The following is a 21,373-nucleotide window of genomic DNA, read 5'->3' on the forward strand; positions in this document are numbered from 1 at the left end:
TCCTTCCTTCCTTCCTTCCTTCCTTCCTTCCTTCCTTCCTTCCTTCCCATCTTCCTCACTCCCTCTCTCCCTCAACTAGTGGTGAGGACATCTACATTCTAGTCCTGTATCAGTCACTAACTAGCAATCAACATATCTGGGTCACAGTTTCTTAATTTGCCTGTACAAAAAATGCCTATACCACTTGCCTTCCAGAGCTATGCATATTAAAGCAAAGTGGTAAGCATCATAATAGTACAAGATGGCATTATCTTTTTTTAATTTAAGTAAGATCCCCTCCTGATATTTTTTTGGGGGACAAATAGAGCATACTGACTCTTTGTGTGTTTGCACAGTCAGTCTCCATTTCCAGGCAGGACAATGCCTGTATGAAAGGGAAACAACCCAGCATACAATAGAAGCCTACATTTTCCCTTTTATTCTTCTGGGGAGAGGACAAGAGATGGTCTTGGAGAAGGGCTTCAGGACTCTCTAGAAAGGCACAAGAAGAGGTACGACTCTTGGAAATACAATTACCATGACACCCTTTTAATCTGTGGCGGACTATTGATAGCCTCCTTCTTTTTGGTCTCCTTGCCTCAAGCCTCTTCCCACTTTAATCTGTCCCCTACATAGCTACCAAAGTGATTTTCCTAAAGCACAGATCTGACCACAAAGACAGGCAGGAGACACAGGGTGAAGACAGAATGTTTAAGCATTATTCACCTCTTTTGGCTTTAGGAATAGCTGCACCAGAGATTCACTTGCTGGGTATGGTGGCTATGTCAGAGGCAGGGAGTACTGGAGTTATGGGTTTTGAATACTTTGGTTTTCTCCTGTGGTCTGTCTGTTGCCCAGAATGGGAGCCACTTCGATGGACAAATAAGGTTGTCATCTCTTGGCACAAAGGGCCTGTTTCTGCCTGGGATCCTTTGGAGATGGTCACCGGCTCAGGTTTGCCAGAGGTAGAATGGAAGCTGTGGTGTTTGGGTGGAGGAGGGCTGTAGTTCTGAAATCTCACTGTTTTGACTTGCTGCAGTGAAAAAAGAAAAAAAAATATTACTGGTGAGTCAGAGGAGTGTTGGATATAAGCAAAATAGAAACTCTGTAAACAAACTGTTCATTTCTGTCCCTGGGTTTGTTGGTGCCATACATCCCGCTTGGTGTGCTACCCCTGACCTGAACCCTACCCATCCATCCAAGATTCAGAGTAGAGTGCTAGACTTGGTGTCAGAATGACTAGAGTTCACATTCTGCCTCAGATACAAGTAGATACCAGTGTACGACCCTGAATGTGTCACACAACCTCTCTGAGCCTCAGTTACTTCATCTGTAAAATGGAGATAATCATAGCACCTATCTCACAAGGTTGTGATGAGGATCAAATGAGTGCTTTACAGGCCTTCACACTCTGTGGAAATGCTAATTACTAGTGCAAAATATGAAATTATTAGTCTAAACTCCTTTTATAGAAAGTTTCATTTGGAATGAAAAGTCTTGAAAAGCAAAGAAGCTCAGAATTGGAAGGGTCTTCATTGTCACTTATTCTAATTGGCACCTAAGCATAAATCCTCTCTATATTCCTGAAATCCAATTTCCATGTGAAGACTGCTTGAAGATACCTCTTAGGAAATATATGGTGAGTCACTTATGTAAAGTGAGAACATCACAGAATGGACAGCCCAGGTGCTGCAATAATACCTATGAAATATTAAATTCCTCATATCCTCCAATAGTACATAAGCTACTTGAAAGCCAGGATAGTTTGCCTTCTGTCTTCATATCCCCAGGGTCTGCACACAATGCTTATTTATTGATTGAGTCACTTCTTTTCTGAGGATTTATGTGAGGGCAAGGGACAAGACTCACACAGAATAAGAATGGATCTATACCAGCAGAGAATGTACCCAATTTAATAATTCAAGTGAAGATAAAAATTTAATAGTGCCTTCCCTCAAGGAGCTTACATTCTACAGATCCACTGACATCCTGGAGTTCTGACTACTTCCTGAAGCCCTTTGTTTTGAGGATTCTGGGAGTGGTTTGTGTGCAGGCTGTATGGCCCAGAGGATGTCCCTGGCTTGCTTTACATTCCAGCCAAACTGGATCACCAGCTATTCCTTGATCTCTGTCTCTTTCCCTATCTCTGTCCATTCAAGTAGGCAGTCCCCATCCCCCACTCTCATGCCTGACACACTCTTTATCTCTGCCCCATGGAATCCTTCTCTTCTTTTTAGAACTCAGTTCATGTCCTGTAGTCTCCACAAAGCTGCCTTTTGATTAATTTCCCTCTCCTCTGAGCCGGCCTGATAAGTAATCATGATAAGTAATCATGGCCTATCCTCTCTCCTCTGTCTCTCTCCTATATTATCTCCACACTTCGAGTGTAGACTCCTCAAGGCCAGAGACTATACTCTTAAATAATAGCCCATTACCACAGGCTGAACAGCTGAGTGTTCTCTAAGTACTCACTGACAGAGTTGTCAAGGGCGATGACTTCGAAGATGATGGAGCATTCACTTGCAGCTAGAATCTCCCATATGTATTTGTCTACCATTAGAAAGTGGACTTCTAGAGAGTATGGGTTATCTTCACTTTTCTTATTATCGTGAGAACTTGTTTTGCACATAGTAAGTACTGTTATCCCTTCCATGTTGTGGGGGTTAGGGGTGTGCAGCCCCTTTGATTGGGAAAATCTGAGTAAAATTTTTGGCTCTCCCTTCATACCAGAGGAGAAGTCCGAATTTTTTCTTTTTCTTTTATAGGTGTTTACAATACCTTATTGTAAACCCTGGGTTCATGTGTTGTCTGTGGCTTCCACAAAACTCCACCAAAATTCCCATTTAATTTTTATGCTGTGATGTGGAAGGGATAACTGTATATAAAGTTTGTGTCTCCACCCCCCCACCCGTCCATCCCCTTTCCTGTGTCTGAGGGTAAGTGGCTATAACTAATGGCTGGCTCTCATGATACAGTTGCCTGCAGGGCCTGACCTGCTCTGAACTGTGGTCCAGTGCAGTGATTATAATTCAGGAGGCAGTGACTATAATACCCTTTTTTTCAGAGGAGGAGGAGCCTAATGAAGGCTCTTCAGGCAGTAGTCTAGGGAGGCTTTAGCACACAGGTGGGACTCTAGTTGTACCTTGAAGAACAGGCAGGATTAGCAGGCAGCTGGGAGAGGGGAAGGCATTCTAGTCATCAAAAAGTAGCATAAAAAAGTCACGGAGGCAGAAATGAACACAGTGTGTTTATTTAGTTTTGCACATACTCAATTCTTTAACTGTCCCCATTAATATTTTATTCAATAAACCAAAATTGAATAAAATTAATTCTGATTTTCCTGTGTCCTTGGCACAACTTCCCACTGAACCTAGGTGGACAGATGCATAGGCTACTCTCAAGGCTCCTGCTCAGTCACATACTCAATTATAAATGAAATTTATTTGGTACTTTAGATAAAGTGCTTTACATAGAGTATCTTACTTGAGCCTTACAGCAGTATTATCATTCCCATTTATTGATGAAAAAACTGAGGCTCATGGAGATGAAAGGATTTACCTATGGTTAGTTACACAGCTACTAAGTATCAAAACTGGGAGTTGAGCCCAGGTTTTCCTGACTTCAAATCCAGGACTCTTTCAACTACATGGCATGTTGCCTCTCACAATCCATAAAAGCACGCGCGCACACACACACACAGACACACACACACACATACATTCTTCACTAAATGAGGCATGGGTCACTTTCCTTGAAAGAGCACTCTGGCAGGGATCTTTCTCATATAAAGTTTACTAGTTGATTAGGAAATTATCCTGGCCTCATTAGCCTGAAAAATAGTCAGTGGTACAACCTTCCATATTATTTACTAATTCTATTTCCTTATACCTTTCCTTTCACTCCCTCAGGTCATTAGGAAAGCACAAATACTTTGCCTTTAACAAATGAACTAATCCTAAGAAGTTCAGTTGAAAGAATTCTTGACTAGCAGACATTGGCTTCTAGTCCTGACTCTTCTCTCATTAACTATTTATGTGACCTTGACAAACCACTTAAATTCTGTTTCTTGGTAGCCTCACCCATAAAATGAAGAAAATAGCTGCCTTAGTATGCCTCTCTGGTTTTGTTGTAAAGGTCAAGGGAAATTATGCATTAACCAATGAACCAATCACTGAATATTATTAAATGCTTACTATGGATATGCCAGGCAGGGCCACTAGGTGGTACAGCAGATAGGCACTGGGCCTGGAGTTGGGAAGACTCATCTTCCTGAGTTCAAATCTGACCTCAGACACTTACTAGCTGTGCGATCCTGGGCAAGTCACTTAACCCTGTTTGCCTCAGTTTCCTCATCTGTAAAATGATCTGGAGAAGGAAACGGCAAAACACTCTACTATCTTTGCCAAGAAAGCCTCAAATGGGGGCATGAAGAGTCAGAGACAATTGAAAAGACTGTATGACAACACAACATGTACCAGGCACTGAATTTAGTGCTAGATGTCTGTCTATGTACCTATATAATCTGTCTGTCTGTCTAAATATTTATCTATCTAACTACATGACACCTCCATTAGAATGTGAGCTTCCTGAAGGCAGGAACTATGTTTTTACCTTTCACTGCATCGCCTGACCTTATAAGTTACAGGGCCTGGCACACAGCAAGCCACATAAATTAATGCTGGTTGCCTAAATGACACGCACATGCTATCCCTCATTATTAGCTGAAATGAAGAGTTTGCGCCCCAATTCTGACAACAGTTGTGTAGCCCTGAGGCTACACTTTACCTTTCTGAAACCTGCTGTGCATATTTGTAAAGTAGGAATAATAGTTACACTCTTACTGCTTTCGTTGTTGCTGGTGTTGTTGAGCTGTTTCAGTCGTGTCTGACTCTTTGTGACCCTTTTGGGGTTTTCTTGGCAGAGATACTGGAGTAGTTGTCCATTTCCTTCTCCAGCTCATTTTACAGATAAGAAACTGAGGCTAACAGGGTTAAGTGACTTGTTCAGGATCATACAGCTAGTAAGTATCTAAGGCCAGGTTTGCAGTAATGAAGATGAGGCTTTCTGACTCCAGCCAGTACTCTATCCAGTGTGCCACCTACTTATCCATGTACCACTACAGAGATGCTATGAGGAACATGCTTTGTAAGTCTATAGATAGGAATTATTATGATTTTTTTTGAGGGGGGAAGGCAGGCAATTGGGTTAAGTGACTTGCCCGAGGTCACCCAGCTAGTAAATGTCAAGTGTCTGAGGTCAGATTTGAACTTAGGTCCTCCTGACTCCAGGGCCAGTGCTCTATTCACTGTGCCACCTAGCTGCCCCTGATATGAGTTATTATTGTTGTTAACTCTTCTCATTGCTAATGAAAAAACACAGTCCTGGGGATTAAGAGAATGTTACTTAAATTCTCTAGGGTTTCAGTTTCCTAATTAGACCTTTATGGTGTTTTTGGACTCTTTTATTTTACCATCCTATGATTACATGAAAAGCAGAGATTACTGGAACACCTTTAATCCAATTCTCAGTTCTTTCAGAATTTAGGCAACTAACTGAGTTCATGCAGATACACAAGGAACCAACTTAGATTTTTAAAAGACAAGCATAGGGTGGCCAGGTGGCTCAGCAAGTAAGAGCACCGGCTCTAGTGTCGGGATGACCTGGGGATCGAATCCCGGGCTCAGACACTTAGCACCCACCCAGAAACACCTGGCTGTGTAACCTTGAGCAAGTTACTTAGCCACGATTGCTTTAAAAAAAAAAAAGACAAGCATAGAAGACAGATATAAGGACAGATAACAGCAAGTAAATATAAAAGTATGGCATGGATCCACATGAAGAATGTTGGGAGTGCCAAAGTTGAGATTGTTTAGAAAAACTAAGGACCAATAAAAAAGGGTTGAAAAAACTATATTGCAGATAAGAGGGGGATCAAAAAAAGGAATTAGAGCAATGCTTCTATATGGACAGGACAATGACAACTGAGAGAGAGGTGGAGGTTCTTATTTCACTTCTATTTTTTATAAATATGGCTTTTTATGGGGAATAGATACCCATTAAATAAGAAGATTGTAAGATAACTGCTAACTACTCTTGATGAGTTCAAGTCTTCTGGCCCAGAGTTTGTCCTCTGGTACAAAAATACCTGCTGGACATGATTACTGAGTCACACTGTCAGTGATTTTTGAGAATCTATAAAGAATGAGAATTTACATGAAACTTTCATAGGACTGGAGAATGGGGAAAAGCTGTCCCAGTTTTTTAAAAGTAGAAGGAAATGATATTTACAAACTATAGGCTAGTGAATTTGATTCGATTCCTAGAAAATTCTAGAATGGAGGTATGGTAATGAACATCTGGAAAAGGAAGCAATCATCACAAAAAGTCAGCATGCTTCATCATGAAAAAGGCATGCTAAATGTTTTTTATTTCCTTTTTGACAGTATTATTAGATTAGTGGGATCAGAGGAATTCTTCAGATCTTATTGAAATATAATGTACTTAGATTTGAGCAAAACATTTGATAAAATCTCTTAATATATTCTTTTAGAAAAAATCTATAGGATGCATGCTGGAACAATTAGAGATGGAACTGGTGTGATGGCCAGATTCAAAGAGCAGTTATTAGTGACAATGCCAACTTGAAAAGAAGCTTCTAGTGGAGTGACCCAGGGATCTGTCCTTGGCCCTATGCGTTTTGACATCTTAATAAATGATTTGGATAAAGGCATAGATGGCATGTTTAACAAATCTGCAGAACCCACAAAGCTGGAGAATGGTAGCTAACACAAAAGATGACAAAAATCAGGATCCCAAAAGACAGACAAACTAGAACATTGGGCCAAATCAAGTAAGTTGAATGTTATTGGAGACAAATGTAAAGTCACATTTGGGTTAAAAAATCAATATCAAAAGTATAAAATGGGAGATACATGGTTAGACAGCATTTTTTTTTGAAGTGGATCTAGGTCCTTAGTGAAATACACATTTAATAGGAATAATATATGGCAGACAATAAAGCAATTTTTAGCCTGTATTTTATTTATTTATGCTTTATTTTTTTTTGAGGGGGAAAGTAGGGCAATTGGGGTTAAGTGAGCAAGGTCACATGGCTAGGTTTTTTTTTTGTGTTAAGTGTCTGAGGTTGGATTTGAACTCAGGTCCTCCTGACTCCAGGGCCGGTGCTCTATTCACTGTGCCACCTAGCCGCCTCTAGCCTATATTTTAAAAAGCCAAGAAAAAGAAGGTAATATTTCTCTTGTGGATTCCTTTTACTTAAGAGGATCATGGTTTTTGGGCAGCTAGGTGGTGCAGTGTATAAAATGCCAGACCTGTAATCAAGAAGACCTGAGTTTAAATATACCCTCAGACATGTATGACCCCAGGCAAGTCATTTAACCCTGTTTTCCTCAGTTTCCTCATCTGTAAAAATAAGGTAGACAAGAAAATGGCAAACCATACCAATATCTTTGCAAAATAAAACCCAAATGGGGTCACAAAAAGTTGGAGACAATGAAAACAACTGAACAACAACTTTGCTGTATTCTTACTTGGTCAAACTAATTTAGTGTATTGTGTCCAACTTTAGATGTCACGTTTTAGGAAGAATACAAAAGAGGACAACCATATGGTGAAGGGTTTTGAGTTCATGCCTATCACCACCCTAACCTTGCCCAGATCCTCATTACTTCTTGGCTAGACGATCGCAATAGGATCCTAAATGGATCCCGCGCCGCCCCCCCATCTACTTATTGTCCTCTACAATCCATTCTCCACACAGCTGCCAAATTAATATTTCTAAAAGCCAGTTCTCCTCATTTTATTCTACCAATGAAGAAGTTTTAGTGGTTTCCTACTGCCAACAGGATAAAATCCAGACTTCTCATTCTGACATTTAAAGCCCTTCACAATCTGACTCTAAGACTCTCTTTCCATTTATTAGATGGTGTTCCTCTTCATTCACTCTCTGCTCCCTCCAAACTGACCTTCTTCCTCTTCTCATGCATTAACTTTCTCTCTGCCGCCTCTGTACCTTTACACAGTTGTCCTAAATGTTGGGAATGTTCTCCCTCATCTCCATGTCATGGAACCTTCAAGGCTCAGGATAACCATTCCTTCTTTCTAGAGGCCTTTTCTGATTCTTCCAACAGTTAGTGCTCCCTTTCCCTCACCCCATTACAGTATATTTATTTTATTTGGAGACAACCAGGGTTAAGTGACTTGCTCAGGGTCACATAGCTAATAAGTATCTGAGGTGGGATTTGAGCTCAGGTCTTCCTAATTCCAGGGCCAATGCTCTATCCACTAAACCACCCAGCTGCCCTGTATTTACTTTTTATATATCTTGCACCTACTTATCTATGAACATATTGCATTCCCAGGGCAGGAACTATCTCAGTTTTGTAATTGTATCCCAAGCATCTAGTGCCTGGCATTTAGTAGGTGCTAAATAAATACCTAAAGCAGAGAAGATGGAGGGGGAAGAACATGATAGCTGTCTTCAAGTAAGTGAAGAGTGATTAGGAGGAGGAAAGATTACATTTGTTTCCCTAGGAACTGGATGGCACAACCAGGAACGAGTAGATTCTCCTCGAAAAGGAGTAAATGTAGGCTGGATGTAAGGAAGGACTTCCTGATGATCAGAGCTATCCAGAAGCAGAATTGGTTTCCTCTGGAGCTTGTGGGCTCCCTCATAATGGATATCTTCAAGCATACTTGTATGCTCTGATGCAGAGGGGGATCCCTGCTTGGGTACAGACTGGACAAGACGGTCTGTAACTCTGCATTGACTAATTCAGGAAGCAGCAATGTACCATGTTGGATCCAAAGTAAACTCATGAGATAGTTATCTCTGGCTATTCAAATGTTGACCCTGTAAGAATATTTTCTAAGTGAAAAATTTTGGTCCCAAAGGACAGGCGTCCCCTTCCTCGTGAGGGCCCCACACCTACCTTTTCAGTGCCAGCTTTGGAGTTCTCTGGTTTCACTAGGATGGATGGTGGAGCTGATGCAGGTGGCTTTATGGGAGGTTCACTCTTGACTGGGGTTTCTTTGGTTTCCACAATGATGGAGCTGGCGGCTGAATGGATCTTGCTATCAGTGCCTCTGCTTCCAAAAATGATGGCAGGCTCACTGGTTGGAGAAGGCCTTGAACCAACTTCAATCACAGTGGCAGTTGCATGTGGAGGAGGGATGGATTTTGACTGATAAGATGTGAATGGATGGGTTCGAACTGAAACTGTTGGGGTCCGCCGGAGGGAGCCAACGATGGCGCTTGGGGCCCCAGACAGGGATGGTCTCTGAAGTGATCCATCTGGAAAGTAAGATTATTTATATATCAATTACAGAGGGGTCCAGCTGCTTTTGTCAGGCTCAGGTACATATCTAGAATTCTTATCACAAGTAACAATATTCTGTAATATCCTAGAACGTTGCTGTGCTTTTCCAATATGAATTGTATGCATTCTCTCAGGATCACTCAAAGGTCTACATTCATGTTCTTGTTTTATATCCAGCACAGACAGTATATTTTTAGACACCAACATTGTTTTGGGGGCAGTGTTTCTTTGTTTCTCAAATTAGGGAGTTAGGCCATAATGAAACCTATATTTTGTTGTGCTGTCATTTCAATTGTGTCCAACTTTTCACGACCCCATTTTGGGGTTTTCTTCATTAAGTTACTGGAGTGGTTGATGGGTCTTCCTGATTACAGGGCCAGTATTCTATCCACTGCACTACCTAGCTGCCCTCAAATTAGGGAGTTAGGTCATGATGAGACCTATATAGGATGATGGATTTAATCAGAAAGAGCCTTTTTTAAAGCTTTAACTAGTATAATCCCACAGCAATTCACTTAACTCTGTTTGCCTCAGTTTCCTCATCTGTAAAATGATCTGGAGAAGGAAATGGCAAACCACTCCAGTATCTTTGACAAGAAAACCCCAAAAGAGGTCATGGAGAATCAGACAAAGCTGAAATGACTCAACAATAAAAGTACAGTCCCTTTTCATCTAACAAATGAGAGGCCCAGTGAGGTTAACTGATGCCATATATAGCAGAAATGCAAATCTGAACCCAGGTCCTCTAACTCCAAATTCAGTGCTCTTTCTATTGCATCAGCTGCACAACTCTGAGTAGTTATTTGCTGATGGTGATAGCAACAGGCAGGGTAGCCCCATGGGGTTCTGAGGTCATAAGATCACAGTATTTATAACTAGAAGAGACGTCAGGAGTCATCTAGACCAACCCCCTCGTTTTACAAATGAGGAAGTGAGAGGCCAAGAGATTCAGCAGGCAGGTCAAGCTGACCTTGTCCAAAACCTGGATTATCTCTCTTCTCCCTCTGGTTTTTGAGATACATCATTATGATAATAAGGATGAGAGATTCCTTTCGCTAGATACATGGTGACAAGATCAGAAGGCATTATTTTTGGTAGAGAGGCAGAAGTAAATAGGGATTTGGGAGATAGTAAGATCATAGTAGGGCAGCTAGGTGTTGCAGTGGATAGACCACCAGGCCTGGCTTCAGGAAGATCTGAGTTCAAATCCAGTCTTGACACTTGGTAGTTTAGTGACCCTGGGCAAGTCACTTAACCCCTATTTGCTTCAGTTCCTCATCTGTAAAATGGAGACACACCACAGATGAAAATGGCAAACCACTTCAGGATCTTTGCCAAGAAAACTCCATGGACAAGTCCATGGGGTCACAAAGAGTCAGACTGACTGAACTATAACAAAGGATCATAGCAAGGCATTTTGGAAATTGAAAACACTGACTTTTGCATCAGAGAAAGGACTACAGCTACCTTTTCAATTCACATAGGCCAAAAGGTATTCATTCTAATGGGGGGAATGCACTTCTTATCTTTGTTATAGCAACTTTAAAACACACAGGATCCTTGAGGTCATTAGGTTGAGGCCTGAAGCTTTTTGTCTTGCAAGTTAAAAGGGGAGTCAGGCATTTATTTCTGGGGACTCCTAGAAGGCTCTTGTCTTTTTACCTTTGTACTCTGTCTCTTATTGGGTGCCACAGAATTTAAGGGTTTGGAACCAAGATGCCTTGACCTGGAGGGGACTTATCTTTAGCTATCATTAATCCCCAAGGAGAAGTTTTAAAATCAAAGTTACTGGCATTCTACAGACATGGCTCAGGCCTAGTTCCCAATTGTTTCTTCCTATTGTAAGTTCCCTGAGGACAGAGACTGTCTTTGGCCTCTTTTTGTATTCTCTGTGCTTAGCACAGTGCCTGACACTTCAGGAGGCACTTAATAAATGTTTACAGATTGATTGATTGATTGAACAGGAAAAGGCAGGCCAGTGATCTCAGCTTTTATGAGTGAACTAGTCATCATTCACACTCATATTCCACCTTCCCCCTACCTTGAGTAGGATGCAGTGTTTTGGGAACTGAACTCAGTTTTCTGGCCATTTTCTTGCTCAGGGAATTGATAGTTCAATTTTGTAAGTCAGGAAAGCAAAAACCTTGGAGACAGCCCATTCTGATCCAAAGTAATTTTTTTAAAGTTGTTATTTTACAGTGAAAAGTTAAAATTTTTACTTGATTCAATTAATATCTATAGCCCCTAAAATTCCATGGTTAGGTATTAAAAAATAATTTTTTCAAAGATTAAAAAATAAAACATGATATGAAGCTGAAATGTTTGGGAATGAAATGTTCTTTTGGGGTCTGCTAGGACACGATTCCCCTGATTCACAGGAAAGTAAAATCCCTGCTTGCTTTGGATAGTCAGTTCTACTGCATTTTCATGTTTAACCAATCAGCAGGGATTCCAGGGGCCTGGTTAAACACCATATGGAATGGTTACATTTATAGATGACATTTGTTCTTCTAAAATCTTTGCCCTAATTCTATAGAAGGTCAAAGGATCCAGCATAAGGCAAGAGCCTGGTTGTCATGGAGACTAAGGATCTCAAACCCAAAGTTTGTATGGGCTTCAGTGTATTGAACTAACCTATTTGCACTGTTATCATCTCAACCTTCTTTTAACCAGACAAAGGCACAAAAGGTGGGATTATGGGACTTGGCAGGCCAACATGCAGTCCAAATTTATAGAAGGTTTCATATCCTTGATCTGGAAAACTAACGGGGTAACTGCCATTGAGGGTCATTCAGGAGAGTCCCGAAAGGGATGTCCTGAAGCCAGCCCTAAGAAATTGACAAATGCTACAAATTAGGGCTTGACTTATTGTTCTGTTGACTGTCTAAACTTAAAGTAAAGGATATAATATAACAATGCACATTAAACTCAAAGTGTGTCCACAATATGTGTTTGTAGTGATCTGCTTTTAAATGGTTAACAATTGGAGAATTAGCTGCTAAACATTTACCAGCACACCAACTGGTTTTACTTAATAGTTGTATGATGCTTGACTCAGGTTAGATTGCCTCAAAACAAACAAATAAAAAACAAAACTCACCAACAACCCAATTGAGTTTTTGCAAGGCAAAATATATTTAGTGGTTCAGTTAAATACCACCCCTCTTGTTTTGAAAAATGACTTTAAGTTATAACTTAAAAATAATTTCACCCAACTCTTAGTTCAGGACAAATGTTCCTCTATATCAGGGTTTCTCAAAGTATGGTGCTTGGACCCCTTGGGATCTCCAAGACCTTTTCAGGAAGTCTTTGAGGTAAGAAATTTTCAAAATAATACTAAGATGTTATTTGCCTATTAAAATACTCTTCCTTTTCCAACTTCCTATATGTGTTAGGCCAGATTTTCTTCACATACTGTAACCAAAAATACCACTAAACAAACAAACTGAATACAGGAGCAGATATGGAAATCCAGTTGCCTTCTATTAAACCAGACTTTTAAGGAGATTTGCAGGGGTGGCTACGTGGTGCAGTAAATAGAGCACCAGCCCTGGAGTCAGGAGGCCCTGAGTTCAAATGCGACCTCAGACACTTGACACACTTACTAGCTATGTGACTTTGGGCAAGTCACTTAACCCCAATTGCCCTGTCCTCCTCCCTCCAAAAAGCAAAAAGAATAAAAGATAAAAAATTAAAGAGATTTGCAAAAATGTCAACATTACTCTTCTCATTATTTTTTGAATATAGTTTTTTTTTATTAAGCAATGTTATCTAACATGTAATGGGATCGTTACTGTTTTAAAATGATTTTAAACACTTATCAGTTTTAATTCTTAATTCAGCAAATATCAATAGCTATAACTTACATAAATTAAAGTTCTCTGGAGAGTCCTCAATAATTTTTAAGAGTATAAAGAGACCAAAAATGTTTGAGAACTTCTGCTCCACCCCATCACTTACTTTTTCTCATGCTGCTCCGCACTTTCCGAAGAGAAGTCTGTCCAAAGGCTCCTGGTCCACCTGTGTTTCTTACTGGGTTGACTACAGCTGTTGGCACAAAGACCGATTTAAAGGGATGGCCTTGTCTGGGATCATTGTCTGAGATACTCCCTTGGGATGAAACTGAAGAGGTGGATAATGTCCACGTGGCATAGAGAGGAGTCCTCGAATCTGGAAAACCAGATGTCTTCCTGGTGGATATGTTTTTAAAGAAAAAAGAAAGAATTTTATAATAAAAAGAGCAATCATAATTAACATTTATATAACTAATATCTTAAGTTTTGCGAAGTATTTCATATGTGATCTCTTTTGTTCCTTCTCAACAACCCCATGAAGTCATTAGCAATTTGACAAGCATTTAAGTATCTACTGGTCATATACTGTGCTACTATGCAAGCAGATGTGAAGAAAGGCAAAAATTACTCCGTTCTTAAGAAGCTCACATGAAAAAGGAGTAGGTGCTTTATTTTTTTTATTAAATTATTCCCATTTTACAGATAAGGAAATTGAGGTTGAGGTAAATTAAGCAATTTGCCCAGGGTCACACAGTGTTTAAGGCAGTATTTGAATTTAGGTCTTATTAAATTCCAAGTCCAACATTTTATTCATTGTGTCACCTAGGTTTAATTAGTTTAGGGATCTTGCACTCTAAATGTGGCAACCTTTCAATACTTTTGGCTCCTCACCATCCTCCAAACCAGTCATAAAATATCTCTAATCTCAGAGAGTTATTGGAAAAACTTCCATGAGAGCAGAGATTCTCATTTTCAGGCCCACTTGTAAAAAATGAAGACCTGCTATTTCATCAACCTTCTTCTGCCCTATTTCAATCACTCCCTTTCTAAAGTTATTCTTGGTACTTGAGTGAACAGCTTATACAGTAGCTTCTTGCTCTATCTTGTGCTTTAAAAAAAATCAAGCTGGGAAGGGGAGACCCTCAGTGTTGCTGTTCCAAAGACAAACAGCTACCATTCACATTACCTCTAAGGAAGGAGGGCCCAAAATATAGCCATTAAGTGGAGCTTGGGCAGGGACCTACTGTGGTCCGATCTATGAGCTTCAGAGTGAACTGGGTGGAAGGAAGGAAGGAAGAAAGGAAGGAAGGAAGGGAGGAAGCAAGGAAGGAGGGAAACAAGGAAGGAGTCTAGCCAGTAAATCCTAAGTTAAGTGGGCAGCTTCTGGTCATCAAAATTTACCTTCCTTTGAAGAGGAGAAGGAAAGGGAGAGGGAGAGGACAAGCTGAGGTACCCAACTAACTGGGTCTTCCCCTCCCAGCTTAATTTTTATTTCTTTTTCTTAATTAAAGGGGCTATCCCTTGACTCACTTCTTAAAGAGGCCTATTCCCTGAATGGGCATAACCTCACTCTAAGTGACTTGAAAAGGCCTTGGCCTAAAAAGGTCAGGGTCTCCCATTGTATCCCAGGCCATCTCCTGGGGAGATGAATCCTGATGAATATGAGGTCACTGGATCTAAATGGCTCTGGAGGAGAAAGTGAAGCAGGTGTTCTTGCACTGCCCTTCCTCACTCAAATCCAAGTCAAGTGCAAGTCATGTAGGAAATGTGAAGTTAAACCTAAAATATTTAGCAAGTGGTTGGCTATATGGGTTAAGAGAAAGTGAGGAATGAAAGATGACACCAAGGCGGCCATGCTGGGTAACTGGAATGGAAGATGATGGTACTCTTGACAAAAATTGGAAACGGAGAAGGGTAGGGTAGGATGATGATAATGTCATAGTATTTTCCATATAGAGGCAGCTTAATGTCTCAGTGGATACAACACTAAGACTGGAATCAGAAAGACCTGAGTTCAAATGTGGCCTCAAATACTTACTAGCTGTGTGAACCTGGGCAAGTCATTTAACTTCTATTCACCTTAATCCATTGGAGAAGGGAATGGCTAATCACTCCAGTATCTTTGCCATGAGGTCATGAAGAGTTGGACACGATTGAACAATAAATTTTCAGTGCAAAACACAACTCATCTATGCCTTTTCATTCTGTGATTTATTCTATTCCACCCAAAATGAAAAGAGTGGAGGGGGAGGGCTCTTACAGACCTTTCTCCACTGAGGGGTACCCACTACAGCCATGAGGTGACATGGGGGACAGTGAATGAGTATGTGGAAAAGGGGAGGAGTGGAATTTTCTCAATGGCATATGTACATCTGGTGCTGTGTGGTATGGTTCATACGGCATCTTGCTTAGAAGGAAAGAGATATTGGTGGGAGTTTGTAATAACAGAAGGAATGGGGCTGAGTGGGTCATGTTGGGGTATAAATGTAGTTTATTTTGTAGATAAGTCCCCAAATTGACTTTAAGAAGGAGGCTGACATGCGATCCATTCAATTCTTTCCCCCCTTCCTGATTGATCACACACCCTCCTTGGGTTGATCAGGTCCAAGACTTCAATTTAGAGAGCATTGGCCTAGGGCACTTTAGAGTCTTTCCCAGGGTTATATAGCCAGTATCTGTCAAAGATGGTACTTGAACTCACATTGTCCTGATTCCAAGCAGCAATCTAGATCCATCCTGCCACACTGTTTTTCATACACTCATTAAGCTTTTAATATGTTAATAGGTTGATTGAATTAAGTGAAGTTCCTTGAGAGTAGGGATTTCCACTTGTGAGTGGAAATCCAGTCCCTGATATTATCTGTATAACCCAGGGTAAATTACTCAAAATTTCTGATCCCTAGTTTCTTCTATCTTGAAAATTGAAATTATAATAGCATCTATGCATTTACAGAATTGTTGAGAGGATTAACAATATTGGGGCATAGTGATTTGAATACTATGTGTTCGACAAATTATTGCCAGATACTGGCAGTGTTGAGTAAAAACATTTCATCAAATCACTGTACAATATAAGACTATATACTATGATTGTTTTGTTTTCTACTCAGATCCAACCAAAGCACCCACTGGGTCCCAAACACTCTCCCTTTAGGGTTCAAGTTTTCAGTCAGTGGAGAATGGTCAGAAAACCACCAAAGGCTGTCAGGCTGCTTTAGCGCCCTTGTATCTGTTGAGTCCTGACCATAAGCTGTTGTCACTCTGGACCAGGTCCTAGTTCCTCTGCTGGGGAAGGCTGTGTACTCTTTAACCTAACTCTGACCCAACAGGAAGCTTTTCCCCAAGTCGCCCCATCATTCACTTTGTCACTGATGATTACATTACCTGTGCTAATTCACTAGGAATAAAGTCTACCAAGGCTGGCAATGATAAAATCTTTCAAAGGACTTCCCAGTCTTCTTTTCTGGGATTATTTCTTTTTCTTTTACTTAAGAGGGTGATTTATAGTTTAATAAAGAGTCAGAGTTTTTACCAAGATAACTGAGGCATCACTTCATTATGGGCAAGGCTTCCTACAATGATGCACAGATAAGTACAGAAATTAATGTCTGGGGCCAAGGGGGACTTTCTTTCCCCGTGGTCTTCAAACTGGTTTTTGTTTCACTGACTGGGCTTATCACTGACTGAGGAAGAAGGTTCAGGGATATCTGATGATTGGGGGTCAGGCTGCATCATGGAGATTTATAGATGTTGGGGAGAGAGAACAAGAGAAATCAGCAGAACTTGAGCAGTATCATCACTGCCAAGCCAAGCACGGTACTGTGCAAGGCCATCAGGATTACAGAGTCAAATGTTCTTTGCCATAATAATAAATAATTGCTAATATTTACATAGTGCTTCCCAGGTAAGCCAGGCACTGTGCTAAGTACTTTTACAATTATTATTTTATTTGATTCTCACGAAAACCCTGGAAGGTAGGCGCTATTATTATCATTTCCATTTTATAGGTTAGGAAACTGTGACAAACCAGAGGTTAAGTGACTTGCCCAGAGTTCACACAGCTTGGAGGCTGGATTTGTACTCAGTTGTCCCTGACTCCAGGCCCAGTGCTCTATCCACTGAACCACCTAGTTCCCATGACTCTGAAAAATGAATTGGCAAAATGGAAAGGGAAATAGCAAAAGTTGATTCAACACAAAGACTATAGTACACAATTAATTAGACCAGCTCCAATATAATTCAACCTGTCCCTTCATTTCTTGAGTACTGCTCTTAGGGTGTGGTCTCATTTTTCTGAGCTCAGGGTTGGCCCAGGCACTAGGAATTCCTGGAGACTCGGTCCCATGGCTAGTGCCAATTGCTTCTATGTTCTTTAGCAAACAAACCACTTCATTATCCTACTGTTCAGCACTTATCCAGTGTTTAAGAAAAAAAAAACTATGGAAGCACTTTGCGAACATTTATTAACTAATGCCCAAAGCACCCCAGACAGGCAGGTATTATGTATCATCCTTGTTTTGCAAATGGTGAGGTTATGGGCAAAAGAGGATGATCCCTTGCTCAAGGACATCTCGCTGGTCCTGGAATGTTGGGTTTATTCTTTTTGCCCTAAGTGTGAAGCTGCTTATGAACACAGACCACAGCACCTCTCCCAGTTCTCTGCCCCTGAGACAGGCACAGTTCTATGCTTTGTCCATCAGATGGAAAAATGCCAAAGATATTACTGCATCAGGCCTGACTTTTGCTCTGGTATTCCCCATAGGTGGAACAAAAAGGAATACGGATGGTCAGGCACTGGCAATATTTTTTATATTGCTTATTCAATACTGAGCATAGGAGAACAGCACTGACCTGTTTCACCTGGGCATAAGCCAGTAAGTACTAAGAGGACAGACAGGGTGGCATATAAAATGAATACTATCCAAACATCCCACTGTCTGACACATAGAGAAAAAAAAGAAAGAAAGAAAGAAAAAGAAAGAAAGAAAAAGGAAGAAAGAAAGGAAGGAAGGAAAAGGAAGGAGAAAGAAATCATAGACCATAGAATGTTGGGACTGGCAGGGGTCTTGAAGATCATCCAGTCTAACCTCCTCATTTTACAGATAAGGAAACTGAGGACCACAGCAGCAAACTGTGGCTTGCAAACTGGTCCTATGTCTTTGACTCTGTCAGATAAGAGAATCATTTCCAGACCATTCTGCCTACTCTATTAATACCCAAAACTGCTTAGGGGTGGGGGACCCGTGGCCTCAAGGCCACATGTGGCCCTCTTAAGTCCTCAAGTGTAGCTCTTTGATTGAATCCATTCTTCATAGAACAAATACCCTTAATAAAAGGATCTATTCTGTAAAATTTGGATCCAGTCAAAAGGATCCAACCTAAGGACCTAGAAGGCCATGTGGCCTTGAGATCGCACCCCTGCCCTAGCTTTTAGCTTCTATGAAATCCTGCTTACAGTAAATCCTGAGAATCTGCAGTTTCTATAGGACTGGTGCTAATGAGGTCAACACTGTCCTATATATGTGGCTGGTTATCTTTGTTTAATCTGTGGCCATAGACTCTTTTTTTTTTTTATAAGCAATCGGGGTTAAGTAACTTGCTCAAGGTTACAAGGCCAGTTATTTCTGGGTGTGGTGCTGAGTGTCTGAGCCCAGGATTTGATCTCCAGGTCGGTCCAGACACTGGAGCCGGTGCTCTTACTCGCTGTGCTCTTACTCGCTGTGCTACCTGGCTGCCCCTGGCCATAGACTCTTAATTCCGGGTCAGTCCATTTGTAAATTCCTGTCCTTGATCACAAGAAAGGCTGAGCAAGAACACAGATGTGTACATGTAAACCTTTCCTTACTCTTGAAAAAGCACAATCCAATCTATTCAACTCAAATTATGTATGCTGCTCATAGGGGATGAATACAGACATCTTTATAAATGAAGGATGGCATTATTAAGCCCTGAGGAGTGAGAGGAATTGACCTTTCTTTCTACATTGGAAAGATTAGATAAGGGCAGATATTGCTTGTGTCCAGATGAGAAAACTTAGCATTTTTTACCCATGTCCAAAATCTTGAGCTGAGGTTGCTAATTCTGCATTTAGGCAGCTCAGGTGAACTACTAACGTGCATAACATCTGGGAAACAGCTGGTGCTCCAATTACCCATAGAACAGCCTCCAAGCTCACTTCATCTTGGAAGGGATTTGAAGATCATGCCTTGGTCTTCTTACCCACTCATGCCCATAGTGAAAAAACAGTGGTTATGGCAGCAACATCTCTGAAAACCCAGGACAACAATAACTGTCATTTATAGGTTGGAAGCAAGACTTTTTTTTTTGGAGGGGGGAAGGCAAAGTAATGGGGGTTAAGTGACTTGCCCAAGGTCACACACGTGTCTGAAGTCACATTTGAACTCAGGTCCTCCTGACTCCTGGGCTGGTGCTGCGCCCCCTAGTTGCCCCCAGGAAGCAAGACTTTTATGAGTTTCGAAGTGATTTATTAGATGTTGGTGGAGCCAAAATTCCCTTTTATTTACTCTTGATATGCAGTCATTTCTGGATGGGAAATTCAATAAAAGCCTAAAATAACAACCTACATAGGAGGAAAGCCAAAAAGGCAAGAAAGAAATCCCAAGCACCTCTTAGTTAATTGGAATTGAATCTTGCCTCTAGCACCTGTGGATCTTTGCTAACAACAAAGATCTTGGGTTGATGTCAAAATGTAAACGAACACCTTAGCTTTAAGCACCTACCTACTAGGGGGGAGTTCAGGACAAATTCAGCTGTTTATTAGCTTTTCAGCCATATGCTACAGCAATTAGGTCTTCTTTTGATGCTCTCATTGAGTTGATAAATTAGTTGAATCTTCACTGCAAAAGTCAAGTTGAATCTCAACTTTCTTGCAAGGGACTTCCCCTTTCCCCTGTCACTTCCGCACCATCTTTGACAGTGGTCACCCAATTCAGCCTCTCTTTATATATTTTCAGTGTCAAGGAGCTCATTACCTCATAAAGAAGTCCAACTCACTGTCGGACAACTTAAGAGAGTACATTTCATATCAAGCTAAAATTTGCCTTTGCTGTATTTCGACTTTCACTTGGCCCTAGAATTTTGCTCTCTGGAGCCACATAGGACAAGTCTAATTTCCTCTTCCAGATGACAAGCCTAGAATATTTAAAAGTAAAGTTCATGTTTTACCCCAAACACCCCTAGTTCTTCCCACTTTCCTCATCTATGACATGATTTTCAGCTCCCTCTCCCCTTACCATCATCTTTGTCTTTTTCTGAATGTGTGCCCTCCCAGTCTCTGGTCCCCTAAACTTTTGAACCCAGTATTCTAATAAATGATCTGGCAAGGGAACAGAGGACAGTAGGATTATTTCTTCTTGGAAGGTGTGACCCTGTGGTATGTCATAAAGAGATCTTTGTTGTGTTATGATGACCTTAGGGGTTACTCCTTATCCTTTGCCAGTTTTCTGACTGACGTTCTGGAGAGTAAAGGAATTGGGATTCTTGGGAGAGGGAAAATGGAGGTAGAGAAGGAGATGGTGTGTGTGTGTGTGTGTGTGTGTCTGTGTGTGTGTGTACACAGTCAGCAGAGCCTGTCAAATCACCCCTATTGCCCAGGAGAGGTTCTTAATCCTTTTCATGAAGTTGACAGTGGGCATGCCCAAACCTTTCATAGGGAGATGCAATGAAGTCCCAAACAAAGGCTCAGTTGTCTCTGTAAGCTCATCAGCTTAATCAGAGAATTCCCCTGATTAGTCCCCTACATAAAGATGGCCAGGTGGCTGGATCAATAAAATTTGTGTCTGTTACAAGATGAAAAAAAAAATCGTTATAATGGGATAATACCAGAAGAAGGCTTCAGAGAGAGAACCTTTTTTTTTTTCTCTTGGCACAGAATGATAAGGAGTGTTGTGAATTTCTGGAAACTCTAGCTTGTGCCCTGGCATCCTAAGAAATTTCTCAATATGTTTTGGGGGAAGCAGTGTGGTATATATAGCTTGAGTCGGGAAGACAGGACTATAAATCCCACTTTCCACACTTATGAACTATGTGATAATTATTTGATAATTATCAATTACTTGATAATAATCATTACTTTAATTATAATCATTATTTGACTTCTCTGAGCTTCAGTTTCTTCATCTGTGAAATGGGAATTAATAATACCTATAGTATTTACCTCAGTAGAGTTGTCATGAGGCTCAAATAATTTATGTAAAGTGCTTGGCGAACCTTTAAATGCCATGTAAATGTCAGCTACTATTT

The 21,373-nt window shown here is 40.8% G+C and overlaps 1 protein-coding gene across 8 annotated transcripts in view; it reads right to left on the reverse strand.

Moving 5' to 3' along the window:
* SH3RF2 (SH3 domain containing ring finger 2) overlaps window positions 1-21,373 on the reverse strand; it is a 170,250-nt gene that overhangs the window by 11,169 nt on the left and 137,708 nt on the right. For all 8 annotated transcript variants that reach the window (XM_069102681.1, XM_069102682.1, XM_069102677.1 and 5 more), the window contains 3 exons: window positions 13,278-13,507; window positions 8,931-9,292; window positions 706-1,012 (listed from right to left, as the gene is read on the reverse strand). In XM_069102681.1, the coding sequence (XP_068958782.1) occupies window positions 740-1,012; window positions 8,931-9,292; window positions 13,278-13,507 (865 nt within the window). In that variant the 3' untranslated portion in view covers window positions 706-739. The remainder of the gene's footprint in view (window positions 1-705; window positions 1,013-8,930; window positions 9,293-13,277; window positions 13,508-21,373) is intronic.

This window comes from Petaurus breviceps, unplaced genomic scaffold, assembly GCF_028583685.1.
Source record: "Petaurus breviceps papuanus isolate PSGF00001 unplaced genomic scaffold, PetGlider_PUasm1.0 551, whole genome shotgun sequence".
NCBI classification, from domain to species: domain Eukaryota; kingdom Metazoa; phylum Chordata; class Mammalia; order Diprotodontia; family Petauridae; genus Petaurus; species Petaurus breviceps.